The sequence below is a fragment of the Triturus cristatus genome, chromosome 9 (assembly GCF_964204655.1).
Source record: "Triturus cristatus chromosome 9, aTriCri1.1, whole genome shotgun sequence".
Lineage (NCBI taxonomy): Eukaryota > Metazoa > Chordata > Amphibia > Caudata > Salamandridae > Triturus > Triturus cristatus.
In genome coordinates, this window is record NC_140592.1 from 950,487,989 (window position 1) to 950,514,111 (window position 26,123).

General features: G+C 42.0%; 1 protein-coding gene across 2 annotated transcripts in view; it reads right to left on the minus strand.

Annotated features, from left to right (window-relative positions):
* TTC8 (tetratricopeptide repeat domain 8) overlaps positions 1 to 26,123 on the minus strand; it is a 357,649-nt gene that overhangs the window by 37,663 nt on the left and 293,863 nt on the right. For both annotated transcript variants that reach the window (XM_085626573.1, XM_085626572.1), the window contains one exon: positions 24,823 to 24,945. In XM_085626573.1, coding sequence (XP_085482699.1) covers positions 24,823 to 24,945 — 123 coding nt within the window. The remainder of the gene's footprint in view (positions 1 to 24,822; positions 24,946 to 26,123) is intronic.

Consider the following 26,123-nt stretch of genomic DNA (forward strand, 5'->3'; position numbering starts at 1 on the left):
GCTGAGGAGATGGAAATAAATTCCCCCCGGAGGACTGCCTTCAATGCCGCCCACTGTGTCGCTTGTGAAGTGTCGGTGTTGCTATTGTGAGTTAAGTAATCCTGTATGACCTCCCCAATGCGTTTCACTACAGACTTTTTGTGTAAAAGGGTATCCCGGAGGCGCCACACCCCCCTAGAGGGGGAGGCCGCCGGCCACTTGAAAACGCCAGCGACTGGTGAATGGTCAGACAGGGTCAGGACCCCAATGTCCGCCGCCGTGGCGGCGGCGCGCATCGGTCCACTTACCAGAAGATAGTCCAGCTGTGAGTAGGTTCGGTGTGCGTGTGAAAAGTAAGAGTAGTCCCTATCAGTGGGGTGCATGGAGCGCCAAAGGTCGTGTAAGTCCATTTCCGCAATCCGGGCCTTCACAGCCTGGGACAGTTCCCCCGTCTGCGGGGAGCGCTGCGCCGATCTGTCCATCACAGAATCGAAGACAATATTAAGGTCTCCCCCCAAAATGACGTGGCGGTCGGGAGAAGCAGTGACATCCACTAACACGGAGTCCAGGAAACGCTCTTGGTGGTCATTTGGGCTATAAACGGAACCGACTGTAAACGCTATGCCTCCTAAGCGCATGCGATACGCAAGAAGCCTCCCCTTCTGTTCAGCACACTTATACAAAACCTCCCCCCTAAAGGAGCTTGCTAGAAGAATGGCTACCCCCACTGTCTTGTTCGCTGCCGAGGAGAAGAACTGGGTTGGGAACTTAGCAGAGCGCAGCCTATGGCAATCCCGGGACAATAAGTGGGTCTCCTGCAAGAGGCAAATGTCCGCCTGCGTCCCCTCCAGCAAAGATAAGATCGCTCTGCGCTTCACAGGGTTATTCAGACCCTGAACATTAAGGGTCACTACCTTTAGGGCCGACATTCCTCCCGGGGATCAGGAACGCCGTGCAATGGGCAGGGGATCAGCGGGTGGGGCGCGCGGGGCAGTTGCGCGGGACAAGCCAAAACAGACCAAGCGTGGGCACGGACGACATCGGACGGAACCTCCCTAACCCCAGAACAACCCCTACACCCACCCAAAACACAACCCTGGCAACTAGCCAAATGCAAACTTAAACACCCCATTGTCCCAGTCAAGCCCCAAAACGGGCAAGTCCATAGAAAAAAGCGAAGTGGACGTCCAGCCACTCACCTCCATCCGCTCCCCCCCGACCCCCCCGTCCCATACCCAGCATTAAAGAAGCTAGAAGCATCTCCCCCCGGAGTGAGTGTTAGGCCGTCAAGGCCACGCCGGTGGAGCCGGCCGAGTCCCTGGCTGCCGCCCTCAAAGCGTCGGCCATGTCCGCCCTGATGGTAGGGGAATCAGGACGCCCTGCGCTGGCCGCCGATCGTCGCCTCGTCGACCTCCGCCGGCTCCGTCTCTCCGAGGGCCTCCACGACGGTGTAGCCCCTTCCTCCTCCGCCGCCGTAAGCCCCAGGACCCCACAAATGTCCTGCAAGGAGCGTAGCTGAGGTAGCACCCCATTCCACCGGAAGATCAGGCGGAAGGGATGTCCCCAAGAGTACGGCGTCTCGTGTTCGCGCAGAAAGTCAGTGGCAATCCTGAAGGACCTGCGTTTCTGCAGCGTGATGGCGGAGAGGTCCTGATAAAGCGCTACAGGCCGCTCCCGGAAAGTCAGGGGCTGTTTCCTGCGGGCCTCAGTCATGATGCGTTCCTTCAGCGGGAAGTCGGGCAGGAAAGCCAAAATATCCGGTGGAGGTGCCGATGACTGGCGCTGCCGGCCAACCCTGTGTGCCCTATCAATGCGAATAGGGAAGTCCGCAGCTTCCCCCAGGATCTCTCGGAACAGGTCCTGCAGGTAGCCCCCCAGGTCGGACCCCTCGTCCGCGGACGGCACACCACGCACTCGAATGTTGTTCCTCCGTGACCTGTTCTCAAGGTCCTCAGAGTGGGCCTGGAGCTCAACACACTGCTCCCGGAGGCGGAGAACGTCCTGTTGAAGATGGACTATCTCCTCATCCCGGCGTTGGGCCTCCGTCTCCACCGTTTCAACGCGCTCGCCAAGGCCCTCCACTTCCCTACGCACTTCCCGGACCTCGCTGGCCACTTCCCGCTTCAGTGTCTGGAAGTCCTCTTTGAGGGAGCTAAACAGTTCTTCCATAAAGGACCTCGTGACCGGTGGCTCCCCCCCAGTCACATCCGCCGAGGCCCGGGAAGACCCCGGCGAGGGCTGTGTTCTGTCCCGCAGTTGCTGGGCCCTGCCAAGCATATCCGGCAGGGTGCGGTCCCCCTTCTTCGAGCCGCCTCTTCCAGTCATCGCAAACGCTGCGGTCGACGGGTGGGCACAGGTCCAGCCGCCCCAGGGATGCCCAGCCACCGGCAAGCGCCCGACGTGGGGGTCCCCCCGCAAGCAGAGTCGCTGCGTCACAGGCGACAAGATGGCGGTTCAGTCCGGGCACCGCCAGCCGCGGGCGCCCATCCGCGACAGCAATGGAAGCTACAGTAGGGGGCTCCTCCTCAGCACGTCCCTCAGAGAGTCAGCCCGGCAGCAGTGGCGGTCACATACATCCACCAGCAAGGGCTCCGGTGAAGGCCAACACCACTGATCCCTCGGGGACAAAATGGCGGCAGGGCGGGGCAGGGCAGAACGGCCAGGCCCGGCGACACCACCGGGGCCCCCTAGAAACACAGCAATCAGATAAGTTCCACAGGCGGTTTCAGTCTGTCACACACAAGGGCCCAGATGGTCCGACCCCAACAGAGAGTCCGCCGTACTTCGGCCAAGGGACAGGGGCCCACACAGTGCGGGGTGTCGCCGACACAAGTCTGAGTGCCAAAGCACACGTCCTAAGTCTTCCGCACTGCCGGTTCCCAGCCCGCAGAGCTCCTTCCCCCTCCGTCGAGCGACGGGTCAGACTTCCTCCAGATCGCCAGCTTTCAGCACCAGGCCCAGCCGAGGCGCCCGGACAGCACTCCGATGCGCTCCGCCTCCCAGGCCCTCCGTCGCTCCTCGAACTCGATCGGACTTTTGGGGTACTTCCCCTGAGGCGATCCGAACCAAAGCGACAACAACGTGCGTGCCAGGTGCTCCGCCGCACTCCTCTCACACGCTGAGCCTCAGCGGGGGGAGAAAAGCGTAAGAAAAGGGCTCAAGCTTGGCCGGGCCGGAGGAGCTACGGGAGGAAGCGTCCGCTCACCCCGCCATCTTGGCCACGCCCCCGAATTCCCTCAATTTAGAGGTTTTTTTGCACAAACAGAACCTGCTTGCGGACATTATCATTTATTGTGACTTGTATATACTTTGTTTAGGGCAACTGAAGTACATTTACATGGCATCCTGATGAAGGCTTCAAGCCGAAACACGCGTAGGATCGAACACCGATAAAGCCATGACTACATGAAGTTGTAATTCGTCACTTTTCACAAATTCATTGTCGATATCTATTTGAGTTTATCTATCATGTTGGATTCCAGATACCAAGAAAATAATCAGTTGAAATAATTGTATGAAACATATGTTCCTTTCTTGGTTAGATGTATGAAGAAACATGAACAGGACATGTAATTTTTCTCTTTTTTACATTTAATGTGATACAAATAAAGTGAATTTCATATATATTTTTGTATTTTATGTCGCATACATTTTATTGATTTGTTCGCTTTGCAGGTTATTGTGATTTTAAATAATTGTTCCTAAATTGTTTTGCTAACAAATGCTAGAAGCACCCTGATTTAGGACTAAATTACAGGGGCACCCCTATTTTTCCAAACATTGTCTCCACAGCCTGTCTGTGCGGGGTTTCTCCTTGCTCCCTCTTTTCTATCTAGCCCACCTAGCTCTCTTATCAGTCCAATTCGGTTGTCTATTTCATGATACACACGTACTCTACCAGTCCCTTTCACCCGTTTCCTGGTGTCTTCTTTCAGCATTTGCTGTACTCTGTTCTATTTAATCACTTTTCTGGTGACAGTAGTTTACTCTGAGTACATCCTTGGCCCTCCAATTTGACTTACACTATGGATAAACTGCACACATTCGGGTTCTTGGACGAGGACTTTGCATCCCTAATAGGAGATTTAGCTGTCACCACTAGTTTCACTTCCTCTACTATACGAAGCAATGAAGATATTCATAAAATAACGGCACTAAAGAAGAAAACAAAAAGAATTGAGCTACATGGCCAATTCATGCTTGAATATCTAAAGGCAGGAGTCATCCCCCAAGGTCTCAGAATACGCAATATACCTGGGCTCTTTGTACAGATACGACGGTTCCTAGAAAGGTGGTCGTTAATAGCCAATAGATGTTCCCGGGATCTCATGATCCTAATTGTTGAAACAGCAAAAGAATTAGTTCAGACACTTTTGACAGAAATTTTAGAACTAGAGACAAAAATCAAAAATAACCAGGCTATTGAGGAAGATCAGCATAAGCTAGAAGAAGTAGAGAAGGAAATGGCTTCCTATACAGACTACTTGCTAAAAAGAAAAACTGACAAATTAAGAAAAGACATCAAATTCTTTAGTCAAGAAAAAGTCTATCCTTACCTAGCAGAACACTACTACCAGACAGAATCAATTGGAGAAGTCCAAGAACAGTCTAACTATTCCAGACCCCCTAGGAAAGTTACTACTTTCTCGGATACATCAGATTCCGACAATGAAACATACACCAGTTTCCAGCACAAGACCCAGTCCGAAATGCTCAAGGAACATATAGAGCAGCACGTCCTTTTTTATCCAGGCGCGGCAATCAACGCGCACGATGAAGAACCAGATTTCAACCCAGATTCAGAGGCACCTTCCAACAATCAGACAATCAACAATACCCCCCACCCCAAACGTACCCTCAATCTCAGAACTATTCACCAGCTCCCAACACTTACACCAACCAGGATCAGTACCTAGTCACGAGACATGCACAATACTGGCGAGACTAAAAGAAATTCCTATTTTCAACCTGAGTCGACATTCTCTTGATCAGTCCTCAGAATCTTTACTAACGAAAGGTCTCTCGTTTGTCCCACATAGTAACATCAATAAATTTGAAATCTTTAAAGACTTAATGGTCTTTTTTAGAAAAATCAGACTTCAAGATTTTTTTCTGGGACAGAGTGAAGATATGACACAAATCGAAAACAAGTCAGGTCTTAAACCTCCATCTACCTTCCTGCCTACATTAGACCAAGTAGCGCCAGAAATATCAACATTTGAACATGTGGTTTTCAACAAACTTACAACAGCTACACGATACATCTCAAAGCCCAAATGTAACATATCACGGGAAGAACATCAAGCATTGCAATCTTTGAGTTCTAACAATAAAATAACTATCAAAAGTTGCGATAAAGGCGGGGGAATAATTGTACTTGATAGAGACAAATACATCTCACAGATGGAAACTATGCTATCCAATCCACTTCATTATGCTCTCATACAAAAAGACCCCACTAAACTAGTACAAAAATCCATATTCTCCATAACCAATCGAGCACTACAACAAGATTGGATTTGTGAGAAAGAATGGCAATACCTTAATGTACAACAACCCAAAATGGCTGCCATTTATGGAGTTCCGAAAATTCATTAAAAAACCCATGACCCACCTTACAGACCGATCGTTACAACTATTGGATCAGTTACGGAGCCCTTGTCCAAATATGTGGACTCCCTCCTGAGAACCTATGTCCCACAGATTCCATCGTATGTTAGGGACACACGAGACATGATCAATAAGGTGGAGCATTTACAGTTTAATACCAACAGACACACCATGGTTACCATGGATATAGAAGCACTTTATTCAAATATCCCGCAGGAGGGAGCCATGGAAGCGGTCAGTTGGTTCATGAATACGTATGAGATAGACTGTCCCAAAATCTTTGTTTTGGAGTGTCTCCTTATAGTACTCACAGAAAACACCTTTGAGTTCAATGGGACACTCTATAAACAGACCAAAGGCGTCAGCATGGGGGCATCTTGTGCCCCCACAGTGGCCAATATCTTCATGGCCTTATATGAACAACGTTATATCTATAATGAAATCGCTCCATACAGTGAGTCCATATTTTTATGGTCCAGGTATATAGATGACGTTTTTTTCATCTGGTGAGATGACAACACAGACGTCACAGACTTTGTGTCGTGGCTCAATCTATGCGACAAGAATATAATCTTTGTGGCTAACACCAGTAATCAAAAAGTGGAGTTTCTAGATATTCTGATTCAAAACCGAGACAATCATCTAGAGGTAGACCTGCACATCAAACCCACAGCACATAATACCTTACTCCATTTTGACAGCTACCACCCCCACACACAAAAGACCAGTATTCCATTTGGTCAATTCCTACGACTTCGTAGGAATTGTACCAGTCTACTAGATTTTGACACTCAAGCTGAACTAATGAGAAAAAAGTTCGTAACTCGAGGCTATCCAAAGCGTTTAGTACGTGATTCATATAAAAGAGCCAGATTTTTTGACAGACAACATCTGTTAACTCCACAGCCTAAACGCACTAACTCTCGGATGGTTTTTGTAACCAGACATTCTACTATGAATGAAAAGATCCGCCATATCATCAACTCTAATTGGCACATCCTCAATGCCACAAAATCAAAAGAGAATGAAATCCCCAAACCCCTATATGCGTATAGGAAAAATAAGAACCTAAAAGACCTTATGGTTCGTTCTCGCCTGCCTAACATCACAAAGCAAAAGATCCAGACATCTCTGGCTGGTCAGATTAGCCCTGTAGGCAATTACAAGTGCCTATCGTGTGTAGCCTGCCAATTTGCGATAGAGACATCTAGATTTACTTTTAATAATGTACACCTTTAGCTGCAAACCTTAACCAATTGCAAAACGTCTAACATCATTTACCTACTTCTTTGTCCATGTGACAAAGGATACGTAGGGGAAACAGCACGATCCATGGCGACACGACTGACGGAACGCAGGTCAGCCATTCGCACACAAAAAATTCAAGCCCCTCTAGTGCGACATTATATGGAAGCACAACATAATGAGCACCAAATAAGATGGCTGATCTTAGAGAAAATCAACATCAATACAGGCACTGCTAGCACAAACATACGCAAGTGCAGAGAGGTGTATTGGATTTTTTCGCTCAGTACATATCAGAAGGGAATGAATGGTGACATCCCGTGGGATCAAGTCCTGAAACATAATTAGGACTAATTACCAGATCTATTTTTCCACTAAAACTACAGCCGGAAAAATTAGGGAAGGATCTCATCCACCATTCCGAGTAGGCTGGCAGTAACCCCTTTTTAACATCTGCTGTCAATTGACTGTACATATCTTTATCTTTGACCTCCAGGGCGTCCTACTTTCGGAAGACTGACAATTTTTAACATACATGCCGGTATCTTTTCACTGCAGAGTAATTTGTTTGCACCATTTCTTTTTTCGGACCCTATATGTATTATTTCAAACTTCCACCCTGGCATTCAGACAAACATATCGATGTATCCATTCATTAAGCTTCGATTCACCATTGCAAGATGTCTGTCATTCTACCATCAGTGAGCATCACGTCTTCTGGCATATCCGGAAGTCGTATTCTCGGTAGCCATTCATCAAGCTTCGATTCACCACTGTAAGATGTCGGCCACTCTACCATCAGTAAACATCACGTCTTCTGGGACATCCGGAAGTCGTATTCTCGGTAGCCCACCCAATACTTCCGGATCATCAGGAACGACACAGATCGCCTTTCAACATCGTATAAATAGAACCTTAGTTATCGGCACCAAAGTGGCCAATACATCCAGACGTCACTTCGGTTCCTGTGTACTCGGCTCTCCAGTTTAATATGGAAGATAGGGGGTCACCAAAAAGTAAGTACAAACATCGCAACATAATTATGTTTGCCAATTAAGATACAGTCTTCGCAATTTAGTCCATTGTTGTTTTTTCCCCCTTGACATTAAGATCATAGACTAAATAGACTCCCCATTCATTTTTTAAGGAATACTGTCATAGTCGGGAGGACCCTCCACCGCTGAAGTTTACCTACAGACACAAGTAAGCACAGAACCTTCATGTTTCACAATAGGTTGCTCTCATAGATAGAATATATATCTTAATATGTATATTTTTTCTTTCAGCATATATACCTCCACCAGTTATCCCTCATTTAATACTCGGTGAGCCCAGTACTATCGTTATCCAGACCATAATTAAGGTACATCTCTCTCTTTTTTTCATCTTCTCCCCCCCCTTTTTTTTTTATACTCTTTCTAGACTTAGAAACATCGTCTAGCAAGTTGTCGGCAGTTGTAGGTTTCATTATATTATATTATATATTCTTCTTTTCTGGTTCACAGTTCCTGCCACATGTGCAACCTGTAGGTTCGGTTGTCCACTTCCAAACGTATTGAGGGATAGACTAACGAGAGCAGGCTCCAAGGTACTACTACCCATCATTCATTTTTTAAGTACGAACCGACTACATGTACATCTGCTCTGTTATCCCCTTGGCACTCATTTATTTTTCCACCTGTTTAGGTAACCAAATCTATGCAGATTGGTTCTCACTCGTGAAACTGACATTTCCAAAACCTGATTGACATTTCCTTTCTTTGGATATCGATACCCAATTGAGGTAATATAGAGTTCTACTCAGGATTAACATGTCGTCGGTTCCTTATGAACATCTAATTTCATAGTTTCATAGGACCACTTGCACCAAGCGTTTAATACATTTGCTGCCTGTCGAGGGTTTCTTTATCCTTTTGCCCCATTCCAAATTTACCATGCGCCATAGGGCAAGCACTCCTTTTTCCTCGGTGATTAATCCCTTTTTACCTTTTTTCTTTTGGTTTTACGACTCCAGGAAATCACAGAAGGGTCTTGAGTTATAAGGTATTAAGCAAAAACACACTTTTGCAACATTTTTTGTCTCTTTTAAAATTGTATATAACGAATGGACTAATTTGTGTGTTTTTTTCTTGATAACTAATTGTATGACATCACCACAATGAGATATCTAGCTCAAATTCCCTCAATTTAGAGGTTTTTTTGCACAAACAGAACCTGCTTGCGGACATTATCATTTATTGTGACTTGTATATACTTTGTTTAGGGCAACTGAAGTACATTCACATGGCATCCTGATGAAGGCTTCAAGCCGAAACGCGCGTAGGATCTAACACCGATAAAGCCATGACTACATGAAGTTGTAATTCGTCACTTTTCACAAATTCATTGTCAATATCTATTTGAGTTTATCTATCATGTTGGATTCCAGATACCAAGAAAATAATCAGTTGAAATAATTGTATGAAACATATGTTCCTTTCTTGGTTAGATGTATGAAGAAACATGAACATGACATGTAATTTTTCTCTTTTTTACATTTAATGTGATACAAATAAAGTGAATTTCATATATATTTTTGTATTTTATGTCACATACATTTTATTGATTTGTTCGCTTTGCAGGTTATTGTGATTTTAAATAATTGTTCCTAAATTGTTTTGCTAACAAATGATACGCTTACGTGAATCAGCGTGGAGCAATCCTGAAATTAATCAGCCTGTAGAACCAAATGAAGATATGTGTAGCAGAATTTCATGTTCAGTTTGTAATGCATCTACACACGAAACACCAAAAGCCCGCATCATACCTTATAATGTTGATTATGCAGTTTTCTGGAAATACATTAACGCCACATCGTCACATGTCTTGATAATGTTGTCGGACACCAATATGACTCTCGTTTTTCTTTATCCAACTAATCTGTAACAACATAAATGCCCTTAACACCACGAAACCACTACTGCCTATTGACCGCGTAATTTCAAGCTTAAGGCCTTCCTTACCCATATGCAGAGTGTGTCACTAATCAATTTTGCCGCCAATCTGTCAGTAACCTTCGTTTCTTACGTTGACTAAAAACCTGCATTCGACAATTATCGCGAGGCTACGCTATGAAGATGCAGCGCTAAACCGTCGCCATATTGGAAAGTCTAAAAATAGTCGTGGTTCCGTCAAAGTCAGTACGATACGTCCGTATGAATGTCAGTAATTTAACTGCACTATAATTTAGATAAGCAAATTTAACTTATCATGTATCACAAGGTTCTCCATGGACATAAACTTACAATGAAAAACATCACTAATATTATTGCGATTAACTGAACCTCAGTGCTGACAGTTCTCGCGAGATTACGCGGCGAAGTAGCACTCAAACGCCGCCATCTTAAAGTGTCTAATGTTGATCATGATTAAATGAATAACATTATTATACATTCAATAATAATGATTACAATCATCGCATAACTGTAAACATATTACATTGTCTCAATATTACAGCGTGAATTAATAAGAATATGTCGCAAGTAGGTGTTTAACATAATTGCAAACAGTGTCAATTTATAAAAAACAGGACATCTCGAATTTGTCATTCAGCCCCATAGGTATCAGGGAATTTAACATTTTTATCCAAAAAGCTTCACGTTGTAGCACTCTTTTTGCTTTGTCAACCCCTTCCTGTTGAGAAAGTTGTTCTATTATGTGAAATTTTAATTGAGCTATGGTATGTCTCATTTCTACCCAGTGTTTAGCTATGCTCGAGTTTTGATTTTTATTTCTAAGAGTGCTTTTATGTTCTGATAATCTTATTTTCAGTCTTCTTTCTGTTTTCCCTACGTATAATAATCCACAGGGACATTTAATGCTGTATACTATATGGCTGGAGTTACAATCTGCAGAGTGTCTGAGTTTAATGCGTTCACCTGTTCGTGGGTGAGTCAGTGTGTCTCCTAGTAGAATATTATTGCAATGCATGCAATTGTGGCATTTAGTTGTACCTCTGAAGCTAATCGTAGTTTTAAAAGTTTTTTTAGAAAGTATTTCTTTTAGATTTTAGGTATGATGCGGCCTTTTGTTGTTTCGTGTGTAGATGCATTACAAACTGAACATGAAATTCTGTTACACATATCTTCATTTGGTTCTACAGGCTGATTAATTTCAGGATTGCTCCACGCTGATTCACGTAAGCGTATCATACATTGCTAAGGTGGTGGGCACTGGGATACGGTGATTCTTATAGTGATTTTTCAAGTGGTATCTTTGGGAGTTAGAAAGAACATACACTCATGGTTGAATACGCACCATAGTTGGACGGTAGTTATTTACAGACTGACTAACGTAAACAGCGCTGTGTGAATTGAACATGTAAATGCCCAGCACGCTAATGAAATACACACATGTTTTTCTACAGATATTGCTCCCGACTAAGGGACTAGGTCGGCCCGAAATGCATTGGGCGAAGACCAAGAAATGAATTCATTATCATTATTATCATTTGTATAATCAGTTTGGATTGGTTTGTTATATTGTCATAAAGCAATGTGATTGTTGAAATGCACAAGTTGAAATGCACAAATTGCAATGAAGTAAATGTTTGGAATTGTTTGGTTTAAACATTGATTCAGAATAAAAAATTAAATGTTTTATGTATAATTACAAGATGCAATATTGATTGAAAAGGTAGTATATCTTTTAAATAGCTGTGCTTACTCATGTTCAGGTCACATTAACCTGGCCATTAATCATGAACCCTCATAGTTGCCAGGAGTTAGAGTCCTAGCTCAAGTTGTGTCTTGGGTTCAGTGGATTTGCATACTCCGCAATGACCACAGGGATGTCTGCCACTTTAGGTCGTGCCATAGTGTTGTCTGGGAGTCAGAGAGGACCTATGTTAATTTACTGTGGATCAGCAAATCATTTGGGTTATAACTCCAGCTAAAAGAGAACAAAGTTTTTTCCAGGGGCAATTGTCCGATTATGAGGATACGCAAGTTCTTGTTGATGAATTTTGTGATGTCATTATAAAAGCTAGAAAACGTGTTGACACAGACCAATATCTAAAGAGACAGGTTTTGTGTATCTCTAGTAATGCTCATCTGATATTGTTTTAGCTCTTTTCCTTTCTCGGTCAATTAGTCTGCAGGAGGGGCCCTTTGTATTAGTTAAGTACCACGAAGTGTTACATGCGTCATGAAAGCAAGTAAGCTTGAGCAGTTTCACTGTGACGTAGGAACTGTCAGACCAGTACATTTTATTTCAAAGGTCTCTGCTGGTAACTATTAAACAATAGGAGTGAATACCCATCAGTGGGTTTTCTGAATGACTTGGTGAGCAGTCTGCTTTCACCAGGATAAAGTACTAAATCTAGGAAAGGTAGGCATTGTCAACTGAATGGGCTGGTGAACTTCAGGTGTAGGTTACAAAAGTTTGGCCACTGTATGAAGTCGGGAATAGTTTATTCATCTCCTTCCCTAAATGATGATGATGATATCAATATATTGCGTCCACATTTTGATCTGGGGGAAAATGGTCTCAAAGCAAAGTATATACTGGTTAGCCATACTGGGAACAAAAGTCCTGCCCATAAAAGTCTCGGTGGTCTGCAGGTAGAGCGGATTCTCAAACAGTAAGATGTTTTATTTCATTGCGCGTGTGTGCATTGTATTACAAACTGCACAGGCGTCATCGTATAGAACATAATAGGTTGTCTGTGGTTCTAAGGATCGCATCCTGAGTGATACAATTGCATGGGGATTCAACATCAAGTCCTAAAAGGAAAGGTCTAGTAGTGTCAAATTCAACATTCTCTACACCTCTTTGGTATATTTCAAGTAAGATGGCATCTCAAAAACCAGTCAGTAAATAGGTACAGCAGCTACAGGAGTAATCAGAAGTTTCATACAATGGGTTTTTCTGGAGGAGGTCTCGATTGTTTATTTATCTTATGCAATACATAAAAGTAGGGGGACCTTGGACTGGTGGCCTGTATGGGAGAGGTCTCCAATATACCTGCTGGGAGTTCCCTCTAGTCCTTGCTCCTCCCCTTCCAAAACAAGCATTTTCAATGCACTAGGACTCGCATTTACGCAAGACCTATTGCATTGCAAACAGGAGTGCCAGAGGGCGGAAATGCACGAACAACAGCAGTAAGGGGGGGACGAAAATGCACGGACTGGGGCGGGGGGGAGAGGGAAGAAAATAGAGCTCACAATCAAAATAAAACATTCTGTGCTACACTTGAAGTAAAGGAGCCAGTAGCCATGGAAGGATACAAATGACGACATGGCAGTCATAAGTAGTGACTAACAAGCCTAAAACCAATCGGAAGGTAGCATTTAGGAACGACAAAGACACAAGCCAATGAAAAAGATGGGCGGAGAGTGGGCAGTGCTTCCACTGAGCTTCCACTGAGCTTCCACTCTATACTAACTACTGAATGCCTCGCAAAGCGAGCAGCGCATGCGAGCTGCCGCAGGCTCGACCTAAAAAGGAAGCTGAGCTACCGGATGTGGGACGATATTGCCCTGCAAGGCACCCAGAAGATAGGGCCAAGGTTTAGGAGGACACCATTAGCTCGGATACCAATATCAGTTTCCTCGGTAGAGGGGGTTTGATGGATAAAACTGTCCCCATGAGAACATTGTTGGTTGTCGATGGCTGGAATATGAGTCTTCACTTCTTCTGTTCTAGTCTTCAGAATTGGATGTCTATTCATAGGTCCCTTTACACCAGACGTTGGTGCCTTTCTTGGTGGTTTTGTCTGTACTATCTTTATAATAGTCGTCAGTGGAATAGGGGTAAACACTGTTTTAAGAGAATCTAGCATCGTCTTTTTTTAGTTTTACGATTTTGCTGTGTGTCGGAAATTCTTTCTTCTCAGCAGCAGTCTTGACAATCTCTTCAGGTACTTTTACACCTCAATAGCCCCCTTTGTATTTATGAGGGTTGTAGCCCGCAAACACCCCAGTGGCAGTCTGAGGAGAGGCCCTATGATGAATCATGCGACCCTTGGGTGGGTGAGGGCCTTTGTCTTTAAATAGGATTACACAGACACATCTCAGACATATGCCTTGTTATAGGACAGATTAGCAGAAGTATTATTTGCTGTAATACTATCGTTAAGGGTCAGATTTTCCCTCCTTATTGCCTTTATGTAGGTACATAGTTCAGAATAGCTCTCTCATCAGACAATAAGGTCCAACACGTTTCGACTGCACCACTCTGGGTTTCAAAACCATATCCTCTTTTAGGCCAGAATCATAGTGACGATCTTTTTCTATGGAGATTTACTGTTGGCATTCATGGACATGGATTGCTCTTACAGGCCGTTCAAACATGTGACAGACATTACTGAGAACTAAAGCATCTCCCTCTGGAGACAGTGTGAGCACAGTGTACCAAGGCATGGAAGAAGGGAGGCAGACTTTGACTGATAAGATAAAAGAACTCTGGAATGGAAATGTTGATGCGGAAGGTCCATTAATGCGGAGGTAACGTATAAAGTAAAAATCTTGCACAAGACTGTAGCCCCGTGCTAGTTAGAAAGGGGAAATGTTATCAGGCTGCTGCTATCCAGGCCGAGATTAGATTAAGGTTGAGCAGGCGCATTAAATGACAGGTCCACTATCTGTTAGGAAAAAATCTTGTGGTAAAATCCTGAAACACTAATCTCAGAAACAGAAAACAAAAAGAGAAACCTATGTAAATGTATGATTTGATGCCAAGAAGAAAATCTTTGAGAGACATCCAACAAAGAAAGAGGAAAGATGATCCTAAAAAGTATGCTAAAGTTTGATACTCCACTGTTCTTGCCAGAGTTGGGACATTTTAAAATGTCAAACTGTCAGAGCTGAGATTTTGACCCCACTTCCAAAGTAATTGTGAGTCTTAATTCAATGCCTTATACTGTTCAGCTGAGCTACTGCTTTGCCGAATATTAGTGCGCAATGAAGACCCACTGTTGGGACCTCCACAGAGGGGCTCTTCTGTAAGCCTGTATCCTGCAGTTTGTGCATCATATCTCAATCATGGAATGGGTCACTTGTCTTTTTGGAAGGATAAGCGTCTCTGGAAAGACGACCTCACAATAGCACTCTGTAGCGGAAGTGCCGCTTTAATAAAGTAATGCAAACGATATTTCGTGAATTTGTACTTTTTAATTCATATTGAGTTCATATGATTATTCACGTTGTACTTTGTGATTCATACTGACGTGATGGTGGTTTGAGACCACAAAATTATAGTATATTCATCAAGTAATGTTCAGCCAATTATTTACAGATATCCCCGATGCATTTCGGGACATGCCCTTCGTCAGGGGGAATTCTACGAAAAAATAGATGAAAGAGGACGTAAAACAGAGATCCAGGACGTGTACTGAATACAAAAAATTAATGGAACTAGAATGTAGGTTGACGGATATATAACGTGAGAGCGGTGAATTAATAAAGGCATAGAGATCCGTGATCAGTGTAGTAAAACAAAAATAGGGTCGGAGGGTGGGGTAACACGTTAAGCAAGCTGAGTGTAGAACTGGAAAAAAGCCAAATGTCGATTATCACGACGTGAATAAAAATTAAATAAACAGTGATGCATGCAACATAATTCGAGTGGCGTAAGTGCCGGTCGTTGAAACAAAACGTGTGGTTAACAAGTGCAACAGAAGATAATCCCAAGGCTGTTAGCGAACAGAACAATACCTGATTGGCCACAGACGTGTGAGCGGTGAAGAAATCTCGTCGGAATGAGTGAAACTGAGTCACCTGAAACGCGGAACTAAATATGTGTAACCCGGAAGTAGTAAGCCCAGAAATAGGAAGTAGTAAGCCCAAAAAAACGGCGCGCGAGCTGGTCACGTGATTAATGAAGTTAAAGGAAAGACTAGCGTGAAGTAGAAACGAAAGACTAAATGTAAAAAAGGAGTAATGCAACGGTGAAAAATAATAAAAAGAATATCAGGATGGGAAATAAAGTACGTAAGTGAACAAAAGAAAACAAATAAAATTGAGAACGAAAGGTTACATATAAACATGAGTAAATGGAAAAACAAGAATAAGAATAGAGGAGGGGTGAAGGTTTAGAGAGGTACGGCGACAAAACTACATAAGGGGGTACAAAATCATAATTACAGGAAACAGCTGTATTCAAAACGTTCATTGAGCCCATATGGGTAAACTGAGTTCAATTTGTAAATCCAGTAGAGTTCACGTTGTAGTAGCACAGCTCCATTGTCTTTTCCTCTTTGCGTTTTGACTTGTTCCAGTATCAGGAATCTTAGTTGGCTACAGTTATGATTGTTTTCCATATAGTGTTTAGCAACAGTGGATTTAATGTTCTTAGTTCTGATATTGCTTTTGTGCTCAATGAGTCGCGTTTTCATTTTTCTTTCTGTTTTGCCCACATAAGGGAGTCCACACGGGCATTTGAGCAGGTACACTACATTGTTGCTGTCGCAAGTGGCTGTAACTCTGAGTTTGATGGGTGTGCCTTTAGAGGGATGCATCAAGGTCGTACCCTTAATGATGTTGTTGCAGCCGCCACAATTTAAACAAGGGATGGTGCCTTTAAATGTTTTTGCGGAGTCTGGAGGGTTCTTGTTAAGTAGTTGCTGTAAATTCTGTGTTCTTTGGTAGGCGAAGATTGGCAAATCATTAAAGATGCCTTTAAAGTCAGGCTCAGATTGTAACAACGGCCAGTATTTTCGGATAGTAGCTTTGATTTTTTGACTTTGTCTAGAGTATTTGGATACAAAAACTGTACGTGAGTCCTTTGGAGTAGTAGAAACTTGAGGGTGTAGTAGTTCTCTCCGATTTTTGGTTTGTGCTCTTTCCACAGCTTCACGAAGGATGGGATCAGGGTATGCTCTTTTCCTGAATTTGTCAATAAGACGATGGCTTTGTTCTTGATAGATCTCATCCGTAGATGAAATGCGTTTTATTCTCAAAAGTTGAGAATATGGTAAGTGTTTTTTGAGTGATTTTTGATGAAAGCTGGAAAAATGTAATAAGTTATTGCGATCGGTGCTTTTGGTAAACACAGATGTAATGAATTGATGGTTAGATATGGAAATGTCAACATCCAGAAAAGTGATCTGATTGTGGTTGATTTCATGGGTGAATTGAATGCGTTCATTTATGGTGTTGAGTTGGGTAATAAGGGATAGTAATTCCATCTTGGAACCTTTCCAAATTAGGAAGATGTCGTCAATATATCTGTTAAACATCAGTAAGTTTTTTGACCAAGCCTCCTGTGTTAGTATGTGATCAAGTTCAAAACGGTGCATGAAAAGATTAGCGTATGCAGGAGCAGCGCAATTTCCCATGGATGTTCCGGAAAGTTGAATGTAGTAGTTATTGTTCCACGTAAAATAGCTGTGATACAAGGTGAAATGCATCAGCTCAAGTAAGAAAATTTTCATGTCCTCATCTTTATCAGTGTCAATCAAAAAGGATTCAATGGCCTGTATACCCAGATTGTGAGGGATAGAAGTGTACAAAGACTTGACGTCAATGGTGCATAAGAGGAGCTGATCGGATTCCTGAATCCTTCGTGAAGCTGTGGAAAGAGCACAAACCAAAACTCGGAGAGAACTACTACACCCTCAAGTTTCTACTACTCCAAAGGACTCACGTACAGTTTTTGTATCCAAATACTCTAGACAAAGTCAAAAAATCAAAGCTACTATCCGAAAATACTGGCCGTTGTTACAATCTGAGCCTGACTTTAAAGGCATCTTTAATGATTTGCCAATCTTCGCCTACCAAAGAACACAGAATTTACAGCAACTACTTAACAAGAACCCTCCAGACTCCGCAAAAACATTTAAAGGCACCATCCCTTGTTTAAATTGTGGCGGCTGCAACAACATCATTAAGGGTACGACCTTGATGCATCCCTCTAAAGGCACACCCATCAAACTCAGAGTTACAGCCACTTGCGACAGCAACAATGTAGTGTACCTGCTCAAATGCCCGTGTGGACTCCCTTATGTGGGCAAAACAGAAAGAAAAATGAAAACGCGACTCATTGAGCACAAAAGCAATATCAGAACTAAGAACATTAAATCCACTGTTGCTAAACACTATATGGAAAACAATCATAACTGTAGCCAACTAAGATTCCTGATACTGGAACAAGTCAAAACGCAAAGAGGAAAAGACAATGGAGCTGTGCTACTACAACGTGAACTCTACTGGATTTACAAATTGAACTCAGTTTACCCATATGGGCTCAATGAACGTTTTGAATACAGCTGTTTCCTGTAATTATGATTTTGTACCCCCTTATGTAGTTTTGTCGCCGTACCTCTCTAAACCTTCACCCCTCCTCTATTCTTATTCTTGTTTTTCCATTTACTCATGTTTATATGTAACCTTTCGTTCTCAATTTTATTTGTTTTCTTTTGTTCACTTACGTACTTTATTTCCCATCCTGATATTCTTTTTATTATTTTTCACCGTTGCATTACTCCTTTTTTACATTTAGTCTTTCGTTTCTACTTCACGCTAGTCTTTCCTTTAACTTCATTAATCACGTGACCAGCTCGCGCGCCGTTTTTTTGGGCTTACTACTTCCTATTTCTGGGCTTACTACTTCCGGGTTACACATATTTAGTTCCGCGTTTCAGGTGACTCAGTTTCACTCATTCCGACGAGATTTCTTCACCGCTCACACGTCTGTGGCCAATCAGGTATTGTTCTGTTCGCTAACAGCCTTGGGATTATCTTCTGTTGCACTTGTTAACCACACGTTTTGTTTCAACGACCGGCACTTACGCCACTCGAATTATGTTGCATGCATCACTGTTTATTTAATTTTTATTCACGTCGTGATAATCGACATTTGGCTTTTTTCCAGTTCTACACTCAGCTTGCTTAACGTGTTACCCCACCCTCCGACCCTATTTTTGTTTTACTACACTGATCACGGATCTCTATGCCTTTATTAATTCACCGCTCTCACGTTATATATCCGTCAACCTACATTCTAGTTCCATTAATTTTTTGTATTCAGTACACGTCCTGGATCTCTGTTTTACGTCCTCTTTCATCTATTTTTTCGTAGAATTCCCCCTGACGAAGGGCATGTCCCGAAATGCATCGGGGATATCTGTAAATAATTGGCTGAACATTACTTGATGAATATACTATAATTTTGTGGTCTCAAACCACCATCACGTCAGTATGAATCACAAAGTACAACGTGAATAATCATATGAACTCAATATGAATTAAAAAGTACAAATTCACGAAATATCGTTTGCATTACTTTATTAAAGCGGCACTTCCGCTACAGAGTGCTATTGTGAGGTCGTCTTTCCAGAGACGCTTATCCTTCCAGTTTGATCCACACCTCTTCGATTAGGAGGTGGTCTCACCAGCACCTTAAAATTTTTACACAGATACGACCTAACTATCCTTATCTACCTGTGAGTGCAACCGTCCAATCTAATTTCTATTCTGATCCCTCTAATCGACACGGTTGGCACCCGAATAACCTTCAACATGTCCTATGATGATATCGCCAAACTCACCGCAAATAAAGCAGAAACTTTCGGTTTTTCATCTGAAGAGACAAGTAGGATTTACGCACTGATCCAGGACCCAGAATGCCTTACCACTAACACCGCTTCAACACAATCGATTATCAGACAGCTTCTATTCACAGCAAAACGGGAGATTAATCAGAGACTGCATGCTAGTACCCTTATTCGCTACCACAAAGTTCAACGCATACCTAGAGGATTACGCATCCCATTGAAGTCAACCCTTTGTAAAAACAACACGAGGTTCACTGAACGCTGGTACGCCATTCTAAATAAGTGTTCTTTAGACCTTATTCTTCTGATAGTTGAAGAACTATCTATTCTTCTTGAAGAACTGGACAAAGAAGTGACGCAACTAAAACAAGATTTGAGCGAAAAAATGACCCCCGAAGAAATGACCAAAACTCTTGAAGACATTAATGGTCAACTTGACAAGTATCAAACTGAAATCAACGAAACAAAACTACGGAAATTCAAGAGAGATACCGTTGATTATAAGTTGGGAGAGGTGTATACATGGGCAGACGTATATGCTACACGCAGACAGCAAAGACCTTATAACCGGTCTACGGATGGCGAAAAAACTTCATCTGACGACTCACAAACGCAACCCAGGAGACCTATGTCCAAACAAACAGCTGGACCAAGTAATAATCAACCATCTACCTCCACTGAAACCCCCAACGAATCAGTTCCTTTTTTAGGAAGAGGCTCATCCGCACGAGACGAACCAGGAGGTCCCAACGTAAGAACAAAAGACACGCCTATAGCGAAATCAACAAGGAGCCAGAGAACCTAGTAATTAACATCTCCAAAACAGCTCTAACACCACAACAAATTCAAACACTACAAAAGGGGTCTTCTTTTGTACCAACATATAACACCAACAATTTGGAAACTCAAGTCAACTTGTTCAAGTTCATGCGAAACCTTCGACTCAAACATTTTTTTACCAACGTCATCGAACCTACTACTACTCAAGACAAAGGAACGCTCATGGACTTACGCCCAAAAAGCAAATTCATGGCTCCTACAAGTCATAAAATTCTAGATAACTTTGAACTGATTGTAGGAAAAGAGCTAACCCAACTCTTTTCTGAACAACAACCGAAAGTCAGCAACCTATCCACTAAAGAACATAACACCATCCAACAACTGTCAAGAGACAAAAACATTACATTTTGCAAAGCGGACAAAGGCGGGGCTCTTGTTATCTTGGATACTTCTTTTTATACCGACAACGTGGAAAGTCATGTAAACGATTCTAACACCTATCAAAAACTTACGACAGACCCCACCACAGAATTTTCCCTTATTTTGTCAACAATCATCAATAAGGCATTACAATTTGGCACCATCAACGACAGAGACAAACGGTTTCTCTTAGTAGAACATCCAAATGTCCCGTATCTGTACATGATACCAAAGATTCATAAAAATTTGGAGAAACCACCATTCAGACCGATTGTCTCCACCAGGAACTCAATTCATGAACCTATTGGTAAATATCTTGATAGACATCTGCAACCGCTAGTTCAATCAATGTCTACGTACTTGAAGGATACCACAGACTTTCTCATCAAACTCAATCACATTCAGATTCAGGAATCCGATCAGCTCCTCTTATGCACCATTGACGTCAAGTCTTTGTACACTTCTATCCCTCACAATCTGGGTATACAGGCCATTGAATCCTTTTTGATTGACACTGATAAAGATGAGGACATGAAAATTTTCTTACTTGAGCTGATGCATTTCACCTTGTATCACAGCTATTTTACGTGGAACAATAACTACTACATTCAACTTTCCGGAACATCCATGGGAAATTGCGCTGCTCCTGCATACGCTAATCTTTTCATGCACCGTTTTGAACTTGATCACATACTAACACAGGAGGCTTGGTCAAAAAACTTACTGATGTTTAACAGATATATCGACGACATCTTCCTAATTTGGAAAGGTTCCAAGATGGAATTACTATCCCTTATTACCCAACTCAACACCATAAATGAACGCATTCAATTCACCCATGAAATCAACCACAATCAGATCACTTTTCTGGATGTTGACATTTCCATATCTAACCATCAATTCATTACATCTGTGTTTACCAAAAGCACCGATCGCAATAACTTATTACATTTTTCCAGCTTTCATCAAAAATCACTCAAAAAACACTTACCATATTCTCAACTTTTGAGAATAAAACGCATTTCATCTACGGATGAGATCTATCAAGAACAAAGCCATCGTCTTATTGACAAATTCAGGAAAAGAGCATACCCTGATCCCATCCTTCGTGAAGCTGTGGAAAGAGCACAAACCAAAAATCGGAGAGAACTACTACACCCTCAAGTTTCTACTACTCCAAAGGACTCACGTACAGTTTTTGTATCCAAATACTCTAGACAAAGTCAAAAAATCAAAGCTACTATCCGAAAATACTGGCCGTTGTTACAATCTGAGCCTGACTTTAAAGGCATCTTTAATGATTTGCCAATCTTCGCCTACCAAAGAACACAGAATTTACAGCAACTACTTAACAAGAACCCTCCAGACTCCGCAAAAACATTTAAAGGCACCATCCCTTGTTTAAATTGTGGCGGCTGCAACAACATCATTAAGGGTACGACCTTGATGCATCCCTCTAAAGGCACACCCATCAAACTCAGAGTTACAGCCACTTGCGACAGCAACAATGTAGTGTACCTGCTCAAATGCCCGTGTGGACTCCCTTATGTGGGCAAAACAGAAAGAAAAATGAAAACGCGACTCATTGAGCACAAAAGCAATATCAGAACGAAGAACATTAAATCCACTGTTGCTAACCACTATATGGAAAACAATCATAACTGTAGCCAACTAAGATTCCTGATACTGGAACAAGTCAAAACGCAAAGAGGAAAAGACAATGGAGCTGTGCTACTACAACGTGAACTCTACTGGATTTACAAATTGAACTCAGTTTACCCATATGGGCTCAATGAACGTTTTGAATACAGCTGTTTCCTGTAATTATGATTTTGTACCCCCTTATGTAGTTTTGTCGCCGTACCTCTCTAAACCTTCACCCCTCCTCTATTCTTATTCTTGTTTTTCCATTTACTCATGTTTATATGTAACCTTTCGTTCTCAATTTTATTTGTTTTCTTTTGTTCACTTACGTACTTTATTTCCCATCCTGATATTCTTTTTATTATTTTTCACCGTTGCATTACTCCTTTTTTACATTTAGTCTTTCGTTTCTACTTCACGCTAGTCTTTCCTTTAACTTCATTAATCACGTGACCAGCTCGCGCGCCGTTTTTTTGTGCTTACTACTTCCTATTTCTGGGCTTACTACTTCCGGGTTACACATATTTAGTTCCGCGTTTCAGGTGACTCAGTTTCACTCATTCCGACGAGATTTCTTCACCGCTCACACGTCTGTGGCCAATCAGGTATTGTTCTGTTCGCTAACAGCCTTGGGATTATCTTCTGTTGCACTTGTTAACCACACGTTTTGTTTCAACGACCGGCACTTACGCCACTCGAATTATGTTGCATGCATCACTGTTTATTTAATTTTTATTCACGTCGTGATAATCGACATTTGGCTTTTTTCCAGTTCTACACTCAGCTTGCTTAACGTGTTACCCCACCCTCCGACCCTATTTTTGTTTTACTACACTGATCACGGATCTCTATGCCTTTATTAATTCACCGCTCTCACGTTATATATCCGTCAACCTACATTCTAGTTCCATTAATTTTTTGTATTCAGTACACGTCCTGGATCTCTGTTTTACGTCCTCTTTCATCTATTTTTTCGTAGAATTCCCCCTGACGAAGGGCATGTCCCGAAATGCATCGGGGATATCTGTAAATAATTGGCTGAACATTACTTGATGAATATACTATAATTTTGTGGTCTCAAACCACCATCACGTCAGTATGAATCACAAAGTACAACGTGAATAATCATATGAACTCAATATGAATTAAAAAGTACAAATTCACGAAATATCGTTTGCATTACTTTATTAAAGCGGCACTTCCGCTACAGAGTGCTATTGTGAGGTCGTCTTTCCAGAGACGCTTATCCTTCCAGTTTGATCCACACCTCTTCGATTAGGAGGTGGTCTCACCAGCACCTTAAAATGTTTACACAGATACGACCTAACTATCCTTATCTACCTGTGAGTGCAACCGTCCAATCCAATTTCTATTCTGATCACTTGTCTTTTTGACATTACTGAATTCCTTCTTACCTGTGCAGGCTTTGTACGCTGTGGTCGGGCTAAAAAATCTGGCATCGTTTGACAAGTCTGTCTCTCTTGGGGATGCATGCCTCAAAGACCTAGGCCTCTGGAACTACATGGGCAGGTGCAACTTTTGACCGCATTGCCTTCTTTGATGAGGCCTTTAGGACCTCTTGTGCTTCAGTAAATGTGCTTTACTACCACAGAGGGCCTTATGACATCAATAATTTAAAATCAACAATTCCAAATATATATTGAACCATTGGAAACTTGGTTTAATCTCTGATAATGTTACAACAGAACCATTTTCTGATCTATTTTTAGATCTCTATCACAATATGAGCAAGGATTCAAGAGCTACTGCCATTTTCCACACTTCCAAACACTAATGTTTAAAAAAGCCTGAGACAAAGTCATTTAAATGTATGGGTCAATGCTTAACAATCAGGCCATTAGTATGATGCACATGGGGTAGCTTTCCAGAAGTGAAACAAGGACCAGCTGTACATAAATCAATCAAGCCTGACTCAAAAGGGCTATTTGGGAACCAACTGAAAGGTTGTACCTGTCCATCGATCATGCATGCTTTTCAAAAAATCTGATCATTCGCTACATAGGTACTTTTATTGAGTGGGGGGAAATTATGTACAATGGATTAAAAAAAATAAAAGTTATTTCTGATTTAGGAACTCAAGAGCCCACTTGTTTTAGTTTAACAATGTCAGATTTTGAACACTTATACATAAATTTCCCTTAACCATTTGTATATATTTCTATGTGATGTATCATCATTACTCTTCCTGCACAAGTACTTTTTTAGTACTGCATCACTACTCACACATTTGCTATATATTTGTATTTATTACAAAATGGGTTGAATAAAATAACACACATGCTTAATCCACTAATTAGTCAATAGTTGTCTTTCCAAAAACGTTCTTTTCTTCAACATCGCTGTGTTATTATGCCTGGGCTTCAAATGAACCCAATCCAATGAGAATTTATTATGCAAAGTGTACTTTGCATATGTACAATTAATCAAGTATACAAAGATGCGTCTGCATTTTTCTTCAACAATTGTTCTGGTGCCCAATGTTTTTCTTTACCTCAGCAGAATCTCCAGTATCACATGAATTAGAACTCTTTGACAGGATGGTTTTGCTGAACAAACAATTGCCACATTAGATTGAACACTAGAGGACCAACCTGTTCAAAGTGGTTTTTGCGCATTTCCAAAACTGCCAAATTATTGTATGCTTCGGCGTGGTCATTGTTATTTGCTAGGGCCAACTTGAAACACTGGTATGCCAAATTAAGGTCACCAATTCCCTGAAAATCAAAAGGACATTATTACCTGCATGGTCTCATACTGACATGCAAACAATCTCCATTCACCTTTAATTCTCATTAAGTGTCTCACGTTGGAAGTGTATTATTTAGCAACATCGCCAATTCCTAAGATCAATGACGCTGGAAAATATTCTACTAAGAACAATAAAGCTGTACTTTTACTCAACACTCTTTACATGAACATCTGTGGGTTCCAATAAGGCTAAAAACAAACCAGTGCAGCAGAACCCAAATAATAAAAAGTAAGATATATTAGTTAGGAGCTTTCGCCAGGTGCATTTCTGGCAGTGCCTTGAATCAAACCACAACATGGAAAGGTTATCTACTTGGCATCCTTGTTCTCCTTCAGGCTCATGCGCATATAATTATTACATTCATAAAAATGGACTATTAATGCTATGCATGCAATCTCAAAGAAAAAACAGATTGAAACAATAGGATACAGATAGGGTGGTAGTGTACAGTAAAGAAGTTGAACTGTCACCTTCAGTTGGATCAATGCTGCTGCTTGCTGCAGAGTCTAACAATACCATCTAAGTTATGCAGTATCAACTACGATCTTTTAATTTTTTCCACTAGCTTAGAATGGGGCAAAGACTAAATGCTTTAGCATATTGATTTCCTAACTCTTCAGTAGCCTTCCTCCTTGAATGGATAGGTGGTCATGTGTGTGCCCCATCTCATCATAAAAGCATCCATCACCTGTATCATAGAAGAGAACTACTCTTGACGGGCACTGGTATCTTCTTTTTTTAATAAGACATAGGGAGACAGAAGCACTGCTTGTGCTCTTCAGCTCCTCACTTTTAGGCACGATTCATCTTTGAGACGTGTTGGAACGGTCTTCTGTGCATCACAAATACAGGACGCTGAAGATCCACGCTGTTGGAGGTGGGCTGAAATGGGAAAAAACCCAGACATTTCTTAGGGGAAGTAGATACACTTTATTCCCAAGACCATACCTTTGTGATCAATGTGTCCAGGTATGTATTTTCTACTCCAGAAAGAAGTTTAGTTGCAGTAGTTTAATTAAAGGCACAGATGCTGGAATACTATGGAGATTGTTTAAATGTTCACTGAACATTCTGGTAGGTAAACAAATTGAGGGGTTGATCATCATCAAGTACGATTAGACAATGATTCTTATCTTTTTGAGA